The sequence below is a fragment of the Syngnathus acus genome, chromosome 4, assembly GCF_901709675.1.
Source record: "Syngnathus acus chromosome 4, fSynAcu1.2, whole genome shotgun sequence".
Lineage (NCBI taxonomy): Eukaryota > Metazoa > Chordata > Actinopteri > Syngnathiformes > Syngnathidae > Syngnathus > Syngnathus acus.
Window position 1 is genome coordinate 9,494,380 of NC_051090.1, and position 18,233 is coordinate 9,512,612.

The 18,233-nt window shown below is 45.0% G+C and overlaps 2 protein-coding genes across 2 annotated transcripts; both read right to left on the reverse strand.

The window, feature by feature from the left end:
- Positions 1 to 382: 382 nt before the first annotated feature.
- ephx4 (epoxide hydrolase 4) lies at positions 383 to 4,888 on the reverse strand. The gene is made up of 7 exons (XM_037250306.1): positions 4,520 to 4,888; positions 4,099 to 4,184; positions 3,442 to 3,599; positions 3,007 to 3,135; positions 2,702 to 2,805; positions 1,883 to 2,031; positions 383 to 987 (listed from the first exon to the last, which is right to left on the reverse strand). The coding sequence occupies exons 1-7, from the start codon at positions 4,763 to 4,765 to the stop codon at positions 747 to 749; spliced, it is 1,113 nt and encodes a 370-aa protein (XP_037106201.1). The 5' UTR covers positions 4,766 to 4,888; the 3' UTR covers positions 383 to 746.
- A 798-nt stretch (positions 4,889 to 5,686) lies between these two features.
- Positions 5,687 to 11,180, reverse strand: brdt (bromodomain, testis-specific). Its single transcript, XM_037250347.1, has 18 exons — positions 10,986 to 11,180; positions 10,756 to 10,893; positions 10,085 to 10,223; positions 9,735 to 9,856; positions 9,267 to 9,596; positions 9,017 to 9,145; positions 8,600 to 8,812; positions 8,317 to 8,486; positions 7,861 to 8,237; positions 7,562 to 7,693; positions 7,378 to 7,430; positions 7,174 to 7,306; positions 7,015 to 7,073; positions 6,828 to 6,888; positions 6,541 to 6,644; positions 6,277 to 6,449; positions 5,987 to 6,194; positions 5,687 to 5,841 (listed from the first exon to the last, which is right to left on the reverse strand). The coding sequence occupies exons 1-18, from the start codon at positions 11,166 to 11,168 to the stop codon at positions 5,776 to 5,778; spliced, it is 2,790 nt and encodes a 929-aa protein (XP_037106242.1). The 5' UTR covers positions 11,169 to 11,180; the 3' UTR covers positions 5,687 to 5,775.
- Positions 11,181 to 18,233: the final 7,053 nt, after the last annotated feature.

Below are 18,233 nucleotides of genomic sequence, written 5' to 3' on the forward strand. Positions count from 1 at the left end.
TGGACTCCACTGGATTGTGCTACTTTGGAACCACTACTGGGTCCGTGGATGCTCAGCATGAGACCGGGCTTTATTTTCCTGACCCCATTTTCGCTTCTTGTCCTGGCCCAGTTGTCAAGAAAGCAAACAGTGAAATGTCGGATCGGTTTGAATGTTTCTCATGTGACTGATTGCGTGACTTTAAATAGGACAAAAAGAACTTAGAATTGATGTGAAGTGAGATTTGAGTGGTGGCACATAAAACATTGTGGAGTGAGCATGTTGTGTGTGTTTATTTTTGTGTTACTCTATTTGTATCAGAACCTCCAGTTCTGTTCCTGATGTTTTGCTTATAACCTCTTTTTTTTAATGGTGTTTACTTTTAGAAGAAGTCCACAAAATGTGACAGGAAGTGTGTTTATTTATAAAATCAAAATGGCGGCTCTGTGAACTTTGGAATGTGTGCGGTGGTACAAAGCAGGAGGTATTGTACACCCCCAAATAGATGACTGAAGTGTGTGTGTGGGGGGGGGGGGGGGGGTGAATTAAATTCACTTTTTGGAACGCCCTCCAAAAAAATGAATTCAATCCATTTGAAATAAGGCTGCAATATAACAAAATGTGTATTCCGGATGCACTGTGAATAAAAGTCCCTGCGTCATTCTCAGCCACGTCCGCCTCAAAATGTGCTTTGAAACTGGCAGTTGCGTCATCGCTCTGTTGCCTGGCAACGCCAGTGTCTGCCCGTCCGTCCGTCCGTCCGTTCATCAGTTCCTGTGGCCCTTGCGGCTGTCGCCTTCCTTGAGGAAAGTCCACATGAGCGTGTTGACGATGTCGGGCTGGTCTTGTTGCAGCCAGTGGCTGGCCCCCGAGATGACGTTGAGGCGAAAGTGATTGCGGATGTGCACCCGGCACTCCTCAGCCATCTCCTGCTCTACGAAGGCGTCGCGCTCGCCCCACAGCAGCAGCACTGGAGACCGCACCTGGTTGTGGCTCAGCGGCAGAGAGCTGCGGTCATATCAAAACATCCCGTTACAAATAAGTCAAGTGGAACTTGAGCATAGAACTAACGCTGTTCAATAGCACTGTTTTTTTCAGACCGATGCCAATACGAGTACTTACTCGTACCAAGTATCGAACATGAAATTATCGAATAAAAATCACACACAAGACAACAGCAGTAAAAGGCAACACATTTTCTCCTTTCCACTGTTCTATGCTATAAAAAGCAGCAGCAAGATTGGGTAGCAGATGGTTGGCTCGTTCATGTGTGATGAGTTTGTTAATTCAAACGTGCTCCGAATAACATTTGCGCTCTTTTTGCTCAGCTTTAATAAATGTTTACTTTCTTTCTGATCCTACACTAGAGGGCGCCATGCAGGACAACGACAAGGTTCGTCCTCATTTAGGGGAGCGGGTGAGTTGAGTTTCTTCCTTCTGACTTGGGGTGAGAGCCAAGGCATACCCTTGACTGGTGGATAAATTTATCGCTAGCCAATGTCAGGGCACACAGGGGGGCCGGAGCCGAGAATCAAACCCAGAACCTGTGCGGCAGACCAGCTATCCACCCCACTCTTCCCCCACCCCCGCCAAAAAAAATAAAAAAGCCAGATTTTTTTGCAGGGCAGCACCTGTTGGTGACGTGTTGCGATGGCAACGGGTGCGATGAGTTGTTCAAGGTGACGCATGAAGATAATGGGCCGTGTCAAAGCATGCAGAGCAACATCTGACCCTCCTAAGCAAGGACACTCGAGGGATGCAAAACAAAAGCAAAATGAAAACTCGACCATGCACTACTTTGACGATTTGTATTATCAATAGACATTATATTATTATTACATTATTAATATTCACATTCGACTATATGTATTAATATTCTATTAATCATTATTAACCTCCACACCTGAAAACATTCCTGAAGTAGTTGAGCGCGGCTGTCAGAGCGCCAGGCTGCGACAACGCGTACAGGTACGCTTCCAGCTCTTCCGCCGTCAGCCATCTTCCTTTCCGGGCCATTCCGGTGCTCCGGCTGGTGAACAAGGCCTTCAGAGCCTTGGTGGCAGGGCAAAAGAAAAACGCACGTCAGAGAAAAAGATTTGGGCGGAAGAGCAGCGTGTGCCCACTTTACTTGGCCTACTCTTGACTTCCTGCTGATAGCACAACAAACACTCACTGCGTCAGCACCATATGAACCTATTATGTAATGCTATCTTTTAGTTTCACGTGGTGTTGGGACACAAACAAGGAGTTCCACTCTTCTGGTAAGATTTTGGTTGAACGTGGCCTTTCAATTTAGCATTTTAATGGCAAATATTAATGGTAGGACATCGTTCACGTACTATTTGAACATCTAATCTTAATCAGAACAGAAGAATATTTTCATAGCCTTCTTATTGTCTTGTGGGATTTTTTGTCCATTGGTGATCATAGAAAATTTGTTTAATGCAGACTTTTTGCGAGCAACTACAATGACAACTACCCTGACAAAATAGACTGTTTTGGGGCGCTGCACTATAAAAGCTTCAAGAGGCTAGAAATACTCATAAGGATAAAGAATTTTCCACAGAAGATTGCTGATCTTTTTTTTTTTCTCCCTCTATGCGTCTATTTTTAGCCTACACTCTGATGCACTCTTAAAATGGAACAGACGATAGGAAACGCACGCACGTACGCACGCACGAGAGCTGTGCCCTTGAAAAGAGTCAAGGTTGGGGGAGGGCACCTTGAAGTCGTTGATGGAGAGCATGAGCTCAGGCAGGCGAGGCAGCTGGAAGAAGAAGAAGTGGCTGCACTTCAACATCTGGCTGGGATGGCGCAAGGCATAGTCTGAACGATGACAGGACAACAAGAAGAGGACGGGGAGGGGAAGAACGAGGAGAAGGCAAGGGCAAAGAGGAGCAGGGGGAAGGAAATAAGATGACAACAAAGGTGAGGATGAGGAAGGAACATAACATTGATAATTAAAGCACTGTAGTGTGCCCAGCCTCCTCCTTGATGAGACGGAGAAATAGAAAGATGGAGCGTTACCTGCGTGGACGGATGGATGCGGACAGTTGAGGACAATGAGCTTGGAGACCATCTCCGGGTAGTTGATGGCAAACAACCACGCGATGGTGCCTCCCCAATCGTGACCCACCAGGAAGCAACGGTTGTAGCCTCAAACCCAAAAATGACAGGAAAAAAAACATCAGGGCGGCAAGGAAAGACCAGACAAAAGGAGGAAAAGAAATAGAAAGATGGGGGAAAGAGTGGAAGGCATCAGAGATGCAAGTTGTCAGGAAAGGAAGGCCAGAAGAACAGGTGAAATCAGTCATTATTAAGCCAAACATGATGCCCTTGTAACCACGGCAACCATATTTTAGTGCATCCTGTCACTTGTTTCAAGGCCTCAAAGCGCCAGTCTAACTGGTTGCTATGGTTACCGCCTCCTCACACCATTAGCACGCGTCTCTGCGAGCTCACCGAGGTGCTCCACCATGTCCTTGACGTCGGTGAGCAGCAGTTCGGGTCTGTAGCTGTCCACAGCGAGTGGCAGGTCCGACTCCCCGTAGCCTCGCATGTCCACCGCCACCACACGGAACTCGCTCTTGAACTCACGCAGCTGGTAGCGCCAGGAGAACCTGCGGCACGACAATGCACTTTTGAAATGTGTGGTGGAAATAAAGTTCTCGAGAACTTGTGGTGCTAACACAAACAGTTCCTGGGAAATTCCTAACCATAATATTTGGCAAGATAAAAAATCTTGCTACGTACTGTTGTCAGTATGATTAGATCCATTGCGACAGCGACATTTAGGAATTTTTTTTTACCGAGTTTTTTCCAAGTTTCCAAATGACATGTTCATTTCTGTTGTGAAAGGAAAACCAAATTATCTTGGCATGTCTTCTGCACGCTGCGAAGAGACGGCGATGCAACCTGACAACATCTTTGACCCCAATCCACAAGGGCCTTACATCATATCATAATCCAAACGGCAGCTGAGACAGATATCTTAAAGGATTTGCACCCGTGAGGGAGTTTGAAGAAGCAGGATGCTCCAAGAAGCATTTTTTAACAGTTAAGGGGAGAGGGGGAAAAAATAAAAGGCGCCCAAAGGTGCTTGTGGACTGGCTCACGTACCAGAACTCGGGGAAGCCATGCAGGAAGAGCATGAGGGGCTTGCCCCGCTCGCCCGCTGCCACATAGTGAAACCTTAGGCCCGACTCCTGTGGTGACGCAAGACACACAAAATAGATGTTGTGACATTCAGTCTCTCAGATTTTCCCAATCATCCTACAGATCAAAAGGTGCCAAACTTGTGGAATCTAGTTCAAAAGTGTACCTAATAAGGTGGACGTCATTGCTTAAATTAGTGACGCAATAGCAACAACACTTCTCGGACTCGAGTTGCACACGTGTGCACGCGCCCCAGACGAAAACAAAACTCACACGCGCACGGCCACAGCCATCACGACTCAAGGCGCACGCACCGCGCCACCCAACCTTCGTACACACGCCCCCACAGCTCATGCACGCGCCTCTCACCCCCTCCCACACTTACCTTTATGCGCACATAGCAGTGTGTGCCCAAGGACGTGTCGTGCAGACACGCCGGTGGCGCCTCACGCAGCGTCCAGCGGAAGGTGGCAGTCGGCCGCGCGATGGCGCTCCAGCAGAGCCGCAGCAGCGCCGCGGCGCCGCAAAGCGCACAAAAGGCGGCGACGAGCGACCAGTAGGCGCAAAGTCTAAAGCGCAGCGCCAGGCGGACGAGAAGCGGAGGCAGCGATGTGCGCAGCGGATGCGCCATCTTTGCATCGCGTTGCCAGTCTCGGACGGATGAAGAGGATGAGGAGGAAGACGAAGAAGAAAAGGAGCGGGAGGGAGGATCCCAAACGACGAGCTGCTCAATGGGACGGACGACTGGGAGGAAAACGAGAAAGGAAGGGAGGGAGGGGGGTGTTGTTGTTGTTTAGGGCCAATCAAGAGTTAATGTTCCACCTCACGTCTATTCTCTTATTGGTGGCACGCGGTGTGCACAAAACACGTGGACCTTCTGCAAGAATAAACATACAGTACACTGAAGTCAATTTAAAAACACACTCGACGTAATTAATGTCTTAGACAGATGGGCCGGCTCATTAAAGAAAGTCACCCAGATTTTAGACCTTCGGCAATTTCCCGCATATGCGCAAACCATGCCAAGGCCAAGCCGATTGCTTAGTGAAAATATTTTTATTATTTTCGGGAATAAAAAATAACCCCATAACAACTCAAACGAGCCTCTCTTCGTTCAAACGTATTCAAGGCGCAACATACAAAAGAGGCGAACGACTGCATGGCTAACAAAGTGCGGTGCGTGTCATACAACAAGAGAAAGCAGTGAATGGAAAGGATGCATGCAAAATCGTGTTCTTTGTAAACAAAATGGCACATGTGCCAATGTATGGATGTACAACTGCACCATCTGACTTTGGAATTTGAATCTTTTCTTTTTTTTCTACCAATTAATTTTTTATCTTTACCACCAGGCCAGAATTTTTTGATGGGGAAGGAAAAAATAATCTGAAAATCAAATTTAAACTTAAGATGGCACAGACATACTTCCATATGTGCATTTTTTTTTCTCAATAACACAAACCTGCAAAAAGGCACTATGCGGACAATAAACAGCGCACGTTCAGGGACTTTCCCCAGACGCAGAATTGCCAAAAGTGTAGGAGTGCGGAAGTTCTCAAGGGCAAGGCTTGGCCGTATTCACCAGAGGAGACTCAAGGCACTTCTTTGGTTTCAAGTAAATCTCATCAAGAGTTTTGCTTTTTAGTCCAGGTTGAGTTCAAAAGTGGTCATGATGTCCTGCTGCATGGTCATGTCAATGCATGACATCTATCAGGGAAACCACAAAAGTAGATGAAAGTTAAAAACATGTAGTTGAAGAATGTACTAAAGACGATTTAAAAAAAAAAGAAAAAAAGAAAAAAAGTAAAAAAAAAAAAAAAAGTAAAAAAAAAGGGTTTCCAGCCTTTCTCACCGCTTCACGTCTGCGACGTTCCTGCTCCTTCTTCCTGGCCAGCTCCCGCACTCGACTTGCGGGGGACCAGGCGGACCCGAGCCAGGTCTCCACAGGTGATGTGGGCTGTTCGCCGCTGCCGGGGACGTGTGGTGTCGTCTCTGCCAGAAGGACGCAGCTCCCGAGAGATGGAAGCTCTTCTTTGCACAGTGGCGGATATTTGTTCAGACTGGCGTTGATGATCAATGTGTGAAATTAGCAAAAGGCAAACTTTTTAAAAGGTGCGGTTATTATTAAGAATTTTTTGTCACCGCTTTTCTGGAACCTCCAACTGTTTCTTCAGCGCCTTCTCACGCTCTTCCTTCTCCATGGCAGCCTTCCGGAACTGCTGGAAGCTCTCTTTGGACGACTTGATGGTGGTCGGGATGGCGGACGACTGCTTCATCAGTCGGGCCCATGACTCAGCGTTTTTCAGAACTATGTCCTAAGATTAAAATCAAACAAACAAAAACATGAAATTTGAACTACAATTTAAAGTCCATCCATGTTATGTCGGGGGTTCTGCAGGAACTTACGTTTTTAGGATTCTTTTCCTGTAGGGTTGATTTAATGGGAGAATTGGAAGATGACGTCACATGTGCCACTTGACTGTCAGGAACATTTTCAGGGCATTTGAAACCTGGATCAAAACAAGTTTTGTTTTATTTCAACAGTAAAGCTATTCAATATTTTCATTTTGTGCTACTTGTTAGTAGAGAGAAATTCTTTGGTTTCTTCCATATGCTCTTTGGGTTCAGTAGCGAAAAATGAAAACAATTCTTAAATCCCCAAAGAGAAGAAGTTGTTTTGGAAGATGACTTGCCAGTTGTAATGTCATCTCTGGCAGGCAGTGGACTCTTCCCCAACGGTGACAGGATGGGGGCCTAAGAACAAGCCAAGATGAGCAATATGGCTGTTAAAAAGATTTTTATACCATTTTTTTGGTTTTAAAACTTCCAAAACATAGTTTTGTTTGGATTTTCGTTGTTCAACATATTTAGCAGGGTTACCTCAAATCCAGTGGTGGCCCAGACCAGTATAGTTTCAGGAGACGGCATTTGGTACAGGTCTGTTAAATACACACAAATACTTACAAAAAGGTACATAAAAGGTTTACTGCAAATGCATTAGTTCAATACAACCCTACTGCATTTAGATGTAAACGTCACCTGGAGGGGGCAACTTCTTGCCGGCGTCACTCCCCCAATGGTGTTTGGCCTTTGTTAGCTTGGAAGCAGCAGCTGGAGCAGAGGAGTGTGCGTTACCAGAGCGCCCCCTGTGGGTCAGCTTGCTACTGGCAGCCTGCAGCGTGACAAGCAGTCGTTGGCACCCTGGCAGCTTCAAAGCCTCAACAGCCACTGGGAGAGGTTTACCTTCACAGTCAACTTTTGACATCGGCCTTTAGCGCTCTTCTGGAGTTTGCCCGCTGGCAGACAAGCAATATAAAGTTTGGAATGAATACAGAGAAGTTATCCATTTCACCATTTTAATTGTATCCCCAGCTGGACTTGTATTCGCTGATTGTGTTTGGTGTAATGCAACATCAGAGTAGCTTACCAGAAGATGAGCGAGCGCTGTCAGAAGACGGGGAGCTACCGCCGCTGTCGCCGCTACAGCAGGAAGTAGGTGACGAGTTGCTACCGCTGAGCGCTGACGGGCAGATAAAGTCAGGAGAATCAGCTTGTTTGGCTGAAAGCAAAAGAAGAATGGTTAGTTGCGGACACAGGAGGTGTGAGCTTGCTCGAACGAGCAAAAGTTGAAAGTCATGTCAAAATTTTATTCGTAGATGATCAGAATAGTTGGCTGCTAATTAAATTCATCCTCATGTAACAGGCAAAGGTGGAAACATCTCTCACCGGCTACATTCTTCTTTTTTACGTGGGGCAGCGGCTTCATGAGCATCTTGCATCTCCTGGCCTCCTTCAACTTGCCTGAATGCGTTGCTCCAGCGCTTCTCTCCATTAACTTCTTGACAGAGCAATCCTTCTGGCCAGATTTCTTCCACCGGCACGCCACCACGAACCTCTGCAGGCACCTCTGCGCGGACATCTTCATCTTCTCCGAGTTCACCGTCGGCATCTCCCTGGAGGTCAAGCGAGGCGACGGGGCGTCGCAGGCCTTGATGATGTTTGCCAGGTTGCCCGAGGGCAAAGCAGCCAAATTCCGCCCGAGTTGCTGCTTCTCCCGGTAAGTCAGCGGTGTCGTCTTGTCTCGGAAAGTCACGCTCCTGTTGCTGTGATGCCACAAAATGCTCAAATAGGCACCAAAACACACACATGCACCCCTTAAGAAAAATATCAAAGCATACATACAAAGCAGAATTCTTGATGTTTTTCTCCACGGTACATTCATACTTGGAAGATTTGTGTCGAGTGATGTCCTTTTCTTTGGCCCTTTTCTCTTTTCTCAACTTGACCTTTTTCTTGGGAATCATCAAGGGGTCCTCGGTGAGTCTCCTAAGCTGGGCACTCACCGCCTTCAACTACACGCCAGAATGAAGAATGAGGAATTATCTCATTTGCGCATTCTCTGCTCCCTAGTCACTGTGGAAGGAATTTTAAATGATGGCGGGTAGATCACGGATATCCGACAGACCTTCTCCTCCAAGTTGGCCAGTTGCGCGGCGACCTCCTCTGATGAACTCTCCGTGTTGGAGGAGCTCTCACTCTCGGAGGATGAGGAGGAACGGGCCGAGATGGAGCGGCTTCCAACGCACTCGCCTTTGGGCTTATCGAGGCGACGAGGCGCCGCCACGCAGCATCCCGCCAGCTCCTGTGGAACCTTAGCGTAACGTGCCTCAAAAACCTCCTGGTTTGTGACAAGAGGACACCTTTAAGTAACGAGTAAACACAAAGTTTCTTTACATGGTATACACTTTCATGCGAAATCAAATTTTATCTGATCAACTGATGGAACAATTGAGAAGAAAATAAATTAGTGACATTAACCATCAACCATTCTGGTGTTCCAGTAGGCCTGTCTTGACATTTTTTTGTGTACACGCACGTCTACCTGCAGCTTCCTGGCCATGTAGACGACCTCATGTGCAGGAGGGTTGTACTTGAAGCAGTTGGAGAACATCAGCCTGATGTCAGCAGCAAACTCCTTCGCAGCTGTGTACTCTCGCTGCTCCATCTTTTTCTGGATTTAGACAAAATTGAAATCCTGCATTTAGAACTTGACCATAAATATAAACTCTAAGATTGTTTGAAACCCAATCCATGTAGTATTTGAAAGGCTCACCTGAAAGCCTAAAACTTGCCTTGATGGTGCCCAGGTCCATGGGCTGTTTGATAATGTCGTGGTAGTCGTGCAGTGCCAGGCCCACGGTGTCCACGGGTGTGTAGAAGGGCCATGCGTAGGCGTAGTGCCTCTTAGAGAACATCTCCTTCAAGATGACGTCGCAGTGCCGCAGGGGCTCGGACAGTTTTGGCTGCACGTTTTCCAGGGTGGTGAGGTCTTTCTTTGGCACCTTTATGGGCCGCCCGCTGCCCGTCCTCACAGACGGCATGCAGGACACCGGCGGCTCACTGACGCTGCTTGTTACCGCTGAAGGGACAGGGTCGAGTTTTCTCTTGTTAACTGTGTTGATCTGAACGGTGGAAAGAGGAAAAAATAAACATGAAAATTATTTGAATTAAAACTAGGCGAGTAAGACTATTCCAAATTGATCAATTGCTTGTGGCAGCCCTATTGGTGTGGAATTTAAATGTGCCACTTCTCTACTTACACTTTCATCCATCTGCGCTGGAACTGCGTCAGGTGACTCCAGGAGAGGTGCATCTGGCGGGATGACCATCGCCGTCTGCTGGAGGACCACTTTTGACACAACCGCTCTTGGCTTCAACGAACCTGCTGGACAATAAGCAGCGCCAATACGTTATCACAAGATTTTCATCTTGTTGCGTTCTGCGCCTTTATCTCTGCAGACGTTGCCTCGCATCAAATTATTTTATGGTCGCATGCCGTGTTGCTGCGTAAAAGCACGCAACAAACCTTGCAGGGTTCTATGTCAAAGTCTTGAGTCTGTGTCCCCCACGTGAAAGAGACCCAGAGTAAATTGTCTGTCTCGTAATTTACCAGCATTGCTTTTCTTTCCTTTGCTTGCTTCTTTTGTGGCGTCTTGCAGGACTTCACATTCGTCTGTTGGCATTTTAGCGACTTCAAGCAGAAAAAGCTTTTCCAGCGTCTGGGCCATGAAAACAATGTCATCTTCGGGCTGAGGACGGGAATACATGGACACTAACAATCAAGACCAAACATAGTCAATCCGGTAAAATATTCACAACTTCATTTTAATCCTCAAAAATCTGCAAACACCCAAATGATGACAAGGTTAAAAAACAGATGTTTCTGCAAATTTAGTTAGAAATAAAATCCTTTTACGTCATGCTCTGTTTGTGCACTGAAAAGCAGTTGCCAACAGTGTGACCTTATTAAGGTGTGCGCCTTTCCAAATCATGTTCCATCAACTGAATTTACTACAGATAGACTCAAATGAGTTGATTAGGGTTTTTTTTTTTTTTAAACTTGAAAATATGTATAAATATTGCTTGGTTACTACTTTGAGGACTTTCTTGGGATTGGGCAGCAATGTAACCGCTGCAATAAATGAAGGATTACTGTGTTTTGACAACCAGTTTGTGGTTAAGAAATAAAAATGAATGAATAATAGATTCCAGTTTTATGGGGTAGGTCAGTTACATTTTTTTTTTTACTCTTTTAGGTGTGTGGTAGTAACACTTTCTCACCTTGTTGTACATATAGCAGTTAGTGAACATGGTGTTAAAATCTTGGATGCACTCCATCGCTTTCCAGTAATACTTGTTCTGAAGTCGCTTCTTTATGGTGCCCATATCTATTGGATTCTTGATAATTGTGTAATAATCCTGGAGATGAAACAGCAAGAGGGGAGAGCATGTCAGCGCAACTTGACAAACGGGAACTTGGAGGAAGAAAGTCGCAATGAGGTCCAACTCACAGGGAGATGCAGCTCTATGGCATCTACGGGCTGGCGGAAGGGCCACGAGAACTGGTGTCGCCACAAAGCTTTGACCACCGTCTTCTCCAGGTACTGCAGCTGGTTGGTAGTGCGTCCTGGTCGCTTTGGGTTGACCACCTCAGGCGGAGGCGGGTTGCCGGGACAGACTTCCACACCAGACATGGTGCTGGCCAAAGGTCATTAAAAGGTCTTGCATGCACCTCCGCTGCGATGAGGCGGTCACATCACATGCACAACTGGAATGAGAAGTTCAGTCTTTAACAACCACGCGATTGCTGGATGGTAGAAGAAGGCAGATGCTTGAGGAAAATTAGCCCCCTAGGCATTCTTCCTTCTCATGTCGCTGGCTTATGTGAAAGGTTTTTATGTTGATGAACTGGACCAATTTATTATCATCTTACACACAAAGCAAATGATATAATTAAGAGTATTATTTTGTAATCTAAAGACTTTTGAAGTGACTTAATGGACATTAAATTAAAAAGGACCATAAACCATTTGAAAATATGACACTATTTGTTAATACGACGAGATTTTAGTTTGACATGTTGAATATTTTGAACCCTTTAAATTTTAATGGACTGAATGATTCAGAATAGAATGAGTCAATTTTACACACATTTAATACAAGTTATTAATAAAACTTGACCGATTGATTAGCTGCTAGCTCGTAGGCCAAAATCGTTGAGGGAAAGCCGCATCCACTCGCCCCTTTGACATTTACCTTTAGTTCCGATACCACTCCATCCAATGTCTTTATTTAGCCATACAATCGGAAAATCTGTGCGAAATGTTGACTTCAAACTTGAGCCCTTGGCCTCAAAACCGCGCCATGACTTTATTGTCGCCTTAGCTACGTCAGCCTTCCGTTTGTGACAATTTCCACAACACGTCTGCGAAGAAAAAAAAAACAATAACGCTACCAGGTTGACTTGCTACTAGATTTATTTCACCGTTTAATGTGCACAATATACGTTACTTTTTGTGTATTTATCTAACACCTGTGGAAGCGGGTGACTATCACTCACCTCTGGTTGATGCAAATGAAAGCTGGCAATTAGAGGTGGACGGCTTCGTTGAGGGCGCACTACGATTTTTTTTTTTTTTTTTTGTAATGTAGACTTTCACCAAGGTAAACAAGTGTAAATGAAAAGTTCTCAAAATCTGAGTCAAGCTTACCGAGCCCGCGTTGACTTTACACGTCACGGGACTCCTCTCGGTTGGCCGCTGAACTCAGGAAACGGTCACGATTTATAGGCTGCCACTTCTGGCTATACGACTAATTGGTCCAAATTGTACACCACGCGTCTGCTACTTTACTCTTCAGCATCCGAATTTAATGTTATGAAGCAAAACTAAAAACAATTCGAAGCCACTGTGTCACGCACTACTTTTAACATAGCAATAGGATGAAACGTTGAAATGCATTTGTTGGAAACAGTTTAAGAATAGAGTGGTACATTGGAGAGCCAGACATCTGGAGAGGCTGTCACTCTTGGCACGTGAAAGTACAAAAGCGGGTAGAAGGCTGAAGGCTCGAAGGCGGAGTTCCGACGGTGTTTGACCGAATCATACGGGAGGTGTCACGGGCCACGTCTACAAGCTGTCAAATTACTGCAAACTCGAGCGAGCAACGAGCCAGGCCGGGGCGACACGCATGCCACAATGGAAAAACTCGCAAATGTATGATTTTACATAAACCAATAAATAATTCAATAACGGTACACCAACTTGTAAAGAAAAAAAAAGAAAAAAAAAACACGTGCACGAGCTTTGCATTCCACCAGACATTGAACTACACACGTGTTCACTTCCGACCAAGAAACGCACGAAAATGAGCCCACGGTACTATCGCGGCCAAAATACCGCTTGATGAAGAAGAAAAAAAAAAAAAAAAAATACTGACCTGTTGATTCTTTTTTTTAAGCAGGTCTCTAAACTTTTGAACCGCGCCATTCTTGACGTAAACAAAGATGGCGTCTCCTTGTGACGCAATCAAAACTTGACCCCAACCAACATGGCTGTTTCTACGTATCACCCGAATCCGATTTATTCATATTATATCACATTTAAAGCACTACTGACGTTTACAGTGCCAACAAATGACTGAAACTCACAATGATGTTCAACTTGTTTCTGCGGACGTTTTGCTGTTGTGTTTGTATAACGATTAATTACGATACGTAACATCATATCAAGTATCAACTCAACTAGCTAACGTGGCTAAAACTAGTTAGCCCTTTCTCGTGGCTTGAGTAGAACATGCTTACTAAAAACTAATCAAGTCCCAACATTCTTAATGGCTAGACCGTACCGTTAGCACAGTGGTTCCCAAAGTGGGCGGTACCGCGGGGGCGGTACCGCCCCCCTGGGGGCGGTGGAAAGATCTGGGGGGGCGGTGAGGAAGAAAGGGGCGGTAGGGGGGCGGCAGTCGATTTGTACACAACACGCCGCTCTGGCCCAGTCAGATCCGACAGCATAGACTACAAAAGCAAAAGCTCAGGTTTGTAATTTCAAGCTTGTAATGTTCAGAATTTTATCTTATAATAAAAACCGCATTCTGGCGGTCAACATCATCTTGAGTTCAAGTCAACATGAAATTGGGGACTCGCCAGCTAGGAATTCACTGGGAAGCCAAAGGGGGCGCCAGCCTGCAAAAGTTTGGGAACCACTGCGTTAGCATAACCGCGATTAGCATATAAATGTCCCCTCTCTATGACGTCACACCATGCGTCTATAGTTTTAAAAAAATACTTTAAATTAGCAAACTGGCAGTTTTTTAAAAATATTCAAACATGTATTTAACCATTGCACATATCAACAACTACAGATAAAAACAAAATAACGCAACATGATACTGAAAAGTCAAATTTACTATTATGAAAAACCCCATATCTAACATCAGATACTAAGAGTAACACACAGTAAAGCTTTTGAATAAGCCCCATGTTGAAGGTCAAGCCAAAACCTTTGCTCAGACTCACACCAAAAGAAAAAGTGGTCTAAATCTTCAATTTCACTTTCACAAAAAACACAGTTCCCTACATCCATTTTAAATTTCGTTTTCATCATATTTTTAGTTGGGTAAATATCATTGATAATTTTAAATTGAAGTGCCTTCGTTTTTGCTGGGACCCGGAAATGTCAAATACTTGCATCTAATCGAGTGGACTGTCTAATTTGGCCATAGTCTGCTCTTTTGTGTGCAGAAGTCACAATAAGTCAGTATGTCCACAAGATGGTGGCATTGTGGTTGCGCAGATTTTGACAAGAGACAAAAGAAATAAGCCATTTCAGGCAGTGTTTCTGCGATAGTTTTATTAAATATATAGTTTTAAAATAAAATGTAGGAACCAATTTTACTCCAGATACAATTAAATTATGTCATAGGAAAACTATTATTTCCACAAGTGCTTGGTAATCTCAATGCTGTTGGGACGCAAAATGTCATCCAATTCTGGAATGACCCACAGACTGCCTGATAAATAAACACTTACACCAAAAATATAGTTAATAAAGGTCATTGATAGTTCCACAGCATAAGAATATTTAAGTGAGGTGGTTCCAGTCACAGGGAGGCTTGGTGACGCACTGGTTAGCACGTCCGCCTCACAGTTAGGAGGGTGCGGTTCGATTCCACCTCCCTGTGTGGAGTTTGCATGTTCTCCCCGTGCCCATGTGGGTTTTCTCCGGGCACTCCGGTGTCCTCCAACATCCCAAAAATATGCTTGGTAGGCTGAGTGAGCACTCTAAATTGCCCATAGGTGTGAGTGAGTGAGTGAGTGAGTGCGGATGGATATTCGTCTCTGTGTGCTCTGCGATTGGCTGGCAAACGGTTCAGGGTGTCCCTACTGCCCTATGCCCCTCCTGGGATAGGTTCCAGCACGGCTGCGACCCCCGTGGGGACAAGCGGCACAGAAGATGGATGGATGGTTCCAGTCGCTAAAAGTTAGCACCAGAATGCCAGTAGTCATCATACAAAGGCACATATGTAAAATGGAGTTGAGTAATGAGGGCCACATGCGGTTATTGAACGAGACACTTCTACGAGGCTTCCATCTGAAGAGTCCGGTGACGAGGGAAGCGAGGAGGGTGTGGAGGTGGATTTGCGGCTTGGGAGGTGGGGTGGGGGGGATACATCTGGATCATACATTAGCCAGCAGACCCAAACAAAATGGAGTCAAACATGTCTGTCTTGTGTCAACTGGTCTGGAAAATATCGTGGTCGTGGCGGCTAGCAAGGTCACCACACGTTCTGTTCTGTGTTCTGTCCTCCAATTATTATTATAGCAGCTAATTGTTTGGCTAACTTTCTTTAAAATGGTAAAAATTGTCACATTTGGTCAACGTCACGTTAATGAGTTTGATTGCTTAAAAATTTAATGCTATAATTAAATTTACACAATGGTGAGATGTGAAACGTCACATTTTTGGTCAGTGGCAGCAATACTTGCTATTTTTGTCCAATTTTTGTTATTTCCATGGGTCCTACATGTTCATATAGATGTTGTCTTATGTCTACCAAAATAGAATTTTGTGTACAGATTGACAATGGTAAATTGTGGAAATCGGAGTTTTGGCATGGGCGAAGTACAGCGACAAAATTAGCCATTCATTTTGGCCATTTCCTAGAGTCCATAAAAATTTACTTATCCCAGAGATTTTGTCGCATTGCTACCAAATTTGTTTCTTGTGTTCAAATATACAATTATATTGGAAAGATTTAGATTTCTTGCAATTGTGGATGGAGAATGCCACAAAACTTTGGGGTCCTTTTGTCAATTTCCAAGGGTTTTTCAAAGACAAATTTGCTCATGCGTCTACTCCAAACACGAGTGAAAGGTGCAGAAGAAACCATTGGAGGGCAGTTCAGGTATTCTTAAAAGGGGAAACGTGTCTGTTTTTTAAATGGAAAGACAAGCATGAAAGTGGGTTGTGGTCGCCTTGGCGACGGTGTTGAGAGGCTCAGCGGTGCCCCTCAGGGAGAAGGGGTGAGGATGAGGTGAAGAGTGGGACAACTTGACTTAAAAACAAACAAAAAAATGAAACTCTGATGTTTTCCCCTTGTCGGCGCACGAGCAGAATGTGGAAAAACCATCCCGGCGTTGTTGTTGTCCTTGACAACGGGAAACCATTAGGACCATTTGTGCTCATTGGGCTCGTTTTTTGGAGTTCATTCTGCTGCCAGATGTGAGCAAACGGCGTCCTTGTCGGCATGATGAGCAAAGCAGAGTTTTCCAGTAGCTTTACTTCGTGTAGATAACATCCAGAGTAGAAAGCAGACTCAACCGCTAGCATATGTTTATAGTTTATGACAAGCATCTTGTAAAAATGGCAAAGTTCCTTTTATAGTGAAAAAGAGAGTTGCACAAAAAAACTCTGAAAAAATGTGTAGTGCATGCCAGGCCAGTAGGTGGTGCTACAGCGAGCTAATAAGGGTTTAACATCGCAGTTTGCGAGGAAAATTTTGCATTTGTGCCTCATACTGCAAAGCATCCGTCCATCCATTATCCCTGCTTGTCCCCACAGGGGTCGCGGGCGTGCTGGAGCCTATCCCAGCAGTCATCGGGCAGTAGGCGGGGGACACCCTGAACTGCTTGCCAGCCAATTGCAGGGCACACAGAGACGAACAATCATTCGCACTCGCGCCTTGGGACAATTTGGAGGGCCCAATCGGCCTACCAAGCATGTTTTTGGGATATGGTAGGAAACCGGAGAGCCCGGAGAAAACCCACACGGGCCCGGGGAGAACATGCAAACTCCACACAGGGAGGGCCGGAGGTGGAATCAAACCTGCACCCTCCTAACTGTGAGGCGGTCGTGCTATCCAGTGTACCACCGAGCCGCCGGAATCAAAGTTTGAACATGTACAAAATTTCAGTTTTGCTGGTGATATCAGCAAGAACCATCTGAAGAACAAAACCATGTTGCTCTATGCTTTTTTTTTTTTTCTTGAGCACAGTTTGGCTATTCTATTTGTTTTTAGCATGATTTTTTTTTTAGCATATATATAATGTAATTTAGCATTATTCCTGTTGTGTTTTTTGTACTCTGCAGCATAGCTTAGCCCAAGTGTTAGCTGTCATTCCAGTTGTGTTTTTCTGGAGTGCTCACCTTTCAATGTGTCCTTAGGCTATAAATCTCACATGTGTTTTTGTGGATGATGACGTTGCCTGATCAGCTGCTGCTTCCAGGCGACCAATCGGAGAGCGTTCTCTCGGATGGCGAGCCGACATCTGGATGCGTTTAGGAGGAGTGAGCTTGGCCTCTCGTATTTGGTTTGGTGCACTCTGCGGCTGGTGTGGAAAAACAAACCCTAATGAAGTCTTGGCCCGCTCCTGAGCCTCTCGCTGGCTGCAATGTCGTGATTTTCTTCATGTATTTTTGAGTGTGCATCAGTGGAAAAGTTGAACGTGCAACAATTAGCCATTTGGTGGGATTTGTTGACATGTTTTTGGAAGCCCCCCCATGTCATAATTTATAATATTTCCTTAAAACAACACCAACCTGACTTTTGTGCATTTTGCAATGTAAAATGGACAAATAATTAGCAACAGGAGGATCTCTCCGGATATTGTCATTATTTTTTGTTCCTGCAGAAGCTAAGAGTGTGAAAACTTTGACTTCTGTAACAGAAAGACAATAATTCATTATCAATTTTGAAATGATTTCTAATTTATTTAGCTTGAATTAACCAACATGATACTGTATCATCAGAGAAAGTGTTAGGACGCTTCAAAAGTGTACAGTTGGTGAAAGTGATAACACTGCAATATATGGACATTTTATGACCATAAACAACCTGAAATGGGTCAGCAGAATTCCAGATTGTCAAAATGTGTTATTACCAAGCCCAGCATTGACAAGACGGAGCATGCAAGTTAGAGGGTGCCCCCCCTCAACAGCCCCCCATTTTGAAACCCAACCAGCTCCACATGGCCTGCAGCCTATTATGGGCTCGCAACAGTCCAAGCTCCAAAGACGTCATTTTAACAGCTCATTGTTCTCAACCGCAAACTCACCAACTCCCTAAGAATCCACAACCTCAAGATCTGCAGATCCCCCACCCGGTCCGTCCAAAACACCGCAATCATGTACGCAACATATTTTCACAATCACATCACAACAACATAAAAAGTACCCTTTTGATTTTTTACTGCAAACTGAAAGTGGAAAAAACATGCATTTTCTTCCACCTCCTCCTAACAAGATTGCTTCTGATTGTTT